Source organism: Pygoscelis adeliae, unplaced genomic scaffold, assembly GCF_000699105.1.
Source record: "Pygoscelis adeliae isolate BGI_AS28 unplaced genomic scaffold, ASM69910v1 Scaffold316, whole genome shotgun sequence".
NCBI lineage: Eukaryota > Metazoa > Chordata > Aves > Sphenisciformes > Spheniscidae > Pygoscelis > Pygoscelis adeliae.
Window position 1 is genome coordinate 1,786,947 of NW_008824905.1, and position 5,001 is coordinate 1,791,947.

General features: G+C 44.4%; 1 protein-coding gene across 1 annotated transcript in view; it reads left to right on the top strand.

Moving 5' to 3' along the window:
• Positions 1-840: 840 nt before the first annotated feature.
• Positions 841-5,001, top strand: part of BMP3 (bone morphogenetic protein 3) — an 8,554-nt gene continuing 4,393 nt past the window's right edge. The window contains exon 1 of the mRNA XM_009324893.1: positions 841-1,747. Within this exon, the coding sequence (XP_009323168.1) occupies positions 857-1,747 (891 nt within the window). The 5' untranslated portion in view covers positions 841-856. The remainder of the gene's footprint in view (positions 1,748-5,001) is intronic.

Below are 5,001 nucleotides of genomic sequence, written 5' to 3' on the forward strand. Positions count from 1 at the left end.
AGCAGAGTGGAATGTTTAAAGGAACCAGCTAGGCTTTTTTTGCATTGAACGGCTTGGCAATCAGAGCTTAAGTGACTTACCTGGCAGTACACTTGAAAGCCTGTGGCAACACTGAGAATCATGGCCCGTTTCAATCCAGGCTTTTCCTCTTCCTCGCTGCCACGTTGAGCCTCTACTAGTAGGGAAGCAAATCTTTTCTTTCTGACTGAGGCTGTGGCTCAACGGGACAATGGAAGTTTACAGACAATCCAGTGCGTAGTGAAGCCAGCGGGAGCCTTTCTCCAGCTTCAGCTAGGTCTGGGCTAAGGCATGGTTCAGCGCCATTGATGTCCCATTGATGCCCCAGTTGTCTTGGACAAAGAAAGACAATTCTTTAGTCAGGATAGGGCAGCCATAGTCATCTAAGTGCGTTTTGAGAGGGAGGGGGTCGGAAATGTTACGGAAGGAGGAAAACAAAAGAGCAAAACCTCACTATGGCATCACTCAGATTTCTGGATGATAAAGTCTTTAGTGCATCTGTTACCGAGGTGTGTTCCTGTGACCTAGTTTGTTTCCTGAAGTCAAAGGAGTAGTAATGTGTGAGGAAAAGGAGCAGGAAATGTATGAGTATTTCTGGATGGAGATAGGTATTACAGACCAGACTGAAAGTGTGTGATTTACGGTCACCAGTTTACCAGCTTGGTTATTTTTCTGAATAGTGACCTAAACCTGTTCCCACAGCGCTGCGTGAAAATTTCCCGTGAACTTAACATATAACCTAGAAAGTAATGTGCTCGGTCCTTTCTCTATAGCTTTTTGAAATGCCCATATTCTTATGTAAGTATTTCTTCTTCTAGGGAGCCCTGAAAGCCAGGAGATGTACGTTTTTAACTTGACGTCACTCACCGAGTCTGAAAACGTCTTGTCAGCTTCGGTGTATTATTATATTGGTGATCTGCTGCACGCTAAGTGGAACTGTTCCCAATCCAGAGGCTGTTCTCGTCACGGGCACAGGGAGGCTGAAGTTCAGATACATCTTTCAGTTTGGACCTTTCCTTCTGTTGGGAACCACACTCGGAGCCTGGGACATTTCCTAATAAATGTCTCCGCTGCTTACCAGGATGTCCTTTCCTGGCAGTGGAAGGATATCACTCATCTCCTTCATGAAGCAAAACAAAACAATGAACTCCTGATCAGTGTCAAAATGGATCTGACCAGCCATCACCCCTGGAAAAGGGCACCTTCTCGCTATGAACCCTACATTCTGATTTATGCCAATGATTCTGCTATTTCAGAGCCAGAGAGCGTTGTCTCTAGTTTGCAAGGGCACCGTCATCCTCTGGCAAGGGTCTTTTCCAGGCCAGAAAATCACGTGAGGAGCAGCCTCGGGAAGCAGCGGCGAAAACGCTCCACCAACGTCCTGTTGCCGTTGCAGAATAATGAGCTTCCGGGAGCAGAGTACCAGTACAATGAGGATGAGAGATGGGAAGACAGAAAACCCTACAAAACCTTCCAGCCACGGTTAGCAGAGAGGACAAAGAGTAAGAAAAAGCAGAGGAAGAATCATCACCAGAAGAGCCAGACTCTCCAGTTCGATGAGCAAACGCTGAAGAAGGCGAGGAGGAAGCAGTGGAATGAGCCAAGGTATTGCGCCCGGCGTTACCTCAAGGTGGATTTTGCAGACATTGGCTGGAGTGAGTGGATTATTTCCCCTAAATCCTTCGACGCCTATTACTGCTCAGGGGAATGCCAATTCCCAATTCCAAAGGTACCGTCTTTATTGATTCTTTTGCACTGTCTGTTACGGTAAACTATGCATTTTCTTTCCTGCGTCAGCAAAAGGCAGCTGGTCACCTGTTACACGTTCGGATCTAGTAAAGAAGCGATATCTTTGTCTTGTGCTGCAAGGAGTAGTGGTTAGAACAGCTGGTAAAAAGATAGACTTGTAAAGGTAATTAAAAAAATATTACATGGTATTAGTTTTTTGTCCAGAACCCAAATTGCCATAAAACATTTCCTGAATAGCGCTTATGATGTGTGAACTTGTTATTAACCTGTTTAATAAACATAATACAAGCCAGATCCAGAAAATGGCTTATTAGACAGTAGTCGTTAATGCCTCGAAGGAGTGTCTGCTGCCGGACCCCCTCTCGGGTCAGTCAGCATAGCACACTCTAGGAAAAACCTGTGCCTTAGGAGGCACGACTGTCACAATGACAAAGAGACTCTGTGGAGCTATAGGAGCGCTTGGGATGCTCTAAGTGTAAGCAAGAGAGTTAAATTAATCACCTCTGCGCAGGCCAAGTGGATCCAAAAGCAGTGGCCGACTGACTTTTGAAATAGCCTCTGTTTTTTATGAGATCGTTGCACATGAGTGGCAAGAAAGGGTGATGCGCTCCTAGCCCTGTGGCTTAGGTGGATGAGCTCAGCTCCTTAAAATCAAATGCCCAATGGCATTATTAGCATTATATGGACCCCCCTGGAGTCTACCGAAACCTGAAAGTAGGATGTGGTATTTGAGGCTGGCCTAAAATGAGGGGTATGCACAAATAATGCCTACAGGAAATGTCAGTAAAGGTAGGGCTTTTGGTCTCACTGTAACCTCACGTTCAAGAATCTTTATTCCTGCCACAGTGAAGCCTTAGCAGTTAGTTGCGAAATTTATGTGGCATTTCAGTGGCTTAAGGACCCAAGGGAGTCACCCTTTGAAAATGACAGGTGGAGAAATGTACCAAAGGGGATGGAACCCAGAGAAAGCAAGCTGAGGAAGGCAGGAGTCTTTCTTTGAAGGACATGACGACTTACCTGACTGCCTCTAACTGCAATGGCAGGCTTTCAGGTTTTGGATTAAAGGAAAAAATGAAGGGGAACAGGAAGAGATAAGAGTCATTACCTTTGAATACATTGCATTGGGCCTTTTACTTTACTGTTAATGGGAACTGTGCTCTGTCAAACCAGTAACTCGGCATACAGGTTAGATATTTTAAAAGCGCCGGTCTTGGACTTCTTCCATTCTAACTTTAAGGACACATAAGTTATAAAAATGCCTGCTGTATCCCTCTGCTTAAGACTGGGTTAGCATTTCTAGTTGCAGCTTTAGTTAGAAAAACTTCATCCCAACCATAAAAGAGTGTCGCTCTGAGGTTTTTTTAGGAGAAAATGGTACATGATACTTAAACCAGAAGAGTTAAAGTACTCCAGTTCAAAGGAGTAAAAAAAAAAAGTGTCTCCAGTTCAGCTGATCCTGGCCCCTAAAATATTCTTCACTTAAAATGAGATGCCTGCTATGGGCTACCATTGGTATTACAAAAGAAACAAAGCAAAGAGTCAAGTACGCGTCAGACAATCAGTGATTCTACTGGAGGACAATTTCAGTCAAGTTCTGTATTTCTGATGATAAGAAAAATGTGTAGCAGCTTCTTAGAAAGGCTTCAAGATATCTTGTCATAAGTCAAAAAGTGTTTAGGTTCCCGTTTCATAAGGTTATTGGGTCTGGCTCTTTTCGGCTCTCAAAGTAGTAAATGACAGCTGAGGTGCTGATGAACTCGCGGGATCTAGCTCTTGCTAGAGAATAACCATTTCAACCCAGTCACTAGAAATCTTTTTTCCATTTGGCAGACATACAAAATAGGTTTCTACCTTCTGAGGCAGAAAAGCTCTCTTTTAATGGTCAATACTTAGCATATATTTCAGGGTTAGCCAATGCCTGATGCAGAGACTGGGAAGAACCCCCCTTTGCCTGTAGGAGAGTCTGGATCAAAGCTCAGATTGCTCAATAATGTGCACGCTCAAGAGCAAACAAGGCTTTCTCAGAAACAGGTTTGGATGTAGTGGTTTTAGAAGCCCTTGTTACTGGTCTCTCCTTGCTCCGACTAAAATCTATTCCTGCCGAGAGCTGATGGGAAATAACAAATTTAAGACAGAAAGCAAGTCTCTTGAAGAGCTGAGGTGAGACTTTGAGGACACAGATTCTCCAGCAGCAAAAAAGCATAATGTATCTTCATGGAGATGAAGAAACTCTCAGAAACCCGAAGTAGAGTAATGATAAAGAAGCGCTGTAATAAAAAGGTTCATATTCCTTACACAGAGCCTTTGTTAGCACCTGCAACCGGGCAATCCCTGATGTGCTCCGTAACCTCAGGGCTTAATTCCCAGAGTAACTTCCAACCTCTGGAAAGAAACACAATGAGCCGTACAAATGCTCCCTCAAGTAAAGCGTCCTGAGATGAGTTTAGCACCAGTGGTTCTGAAGAGGCAAGATGAAGTTGAAGTTTAAACTTACGTTTGACGCTCTGAGGCATGAGAGGGAGGTACGAACAGTGCACACAGCTGAAGGGCAGTTAACAGGTATTGCTTGGGTGAAAGAGGAGTTCCAGCTCTGTCTGCGAGTTATCCGTCTTTGGGTAATTCCCCTGAGGTATTATACTGGGCATCACAAGTTTTTCTAACATATAGAGCCAAATTTTTTTTCTGCCAAATTCAGGTTCTCCTTTCCTGCAGATAGTAGCATTGGCCTCTGAGACTTCGTAGTGTAGCTCCATCTTCTCAAATAAATAGACTTGCAGTATTGGCTACTGTTACCATGGTAACTAAGTCTAGCAGTCCCAAAGGAGTGTTCTTCCTCCTCCTCTTCATCCCTCTGCTCTGCCTGGGATAGAGACGTACACATTATCGGAAGTGGTGCCTGCCCTGGAAAAAGCTTATAGTAGAAAAAAAGTGAGAAATAAACCCGAGGAGACACGCGTAGGCAAATGTCATGGTTTAACCTCAGTTGGCAGCTGAGCACCACCCAGCCGCTCGCTCACTCCCCCTCCCCCCGGTGGGATGGGGGAGGGAATCAGAAGAGTAAAAGTGAGAAAACTCATGAGTTGATATAAGAACAGTTTAATAATTGAAATAAAATAGTAATAATAATAACAATAATAATAATAAAAGAATATATAAAGCAAGTGATGCACAATGCAATTGCTCACCACCCACCGACCGATGCCCAGCCAGCCCCGAAGCAGCGGCCCCCCCGCC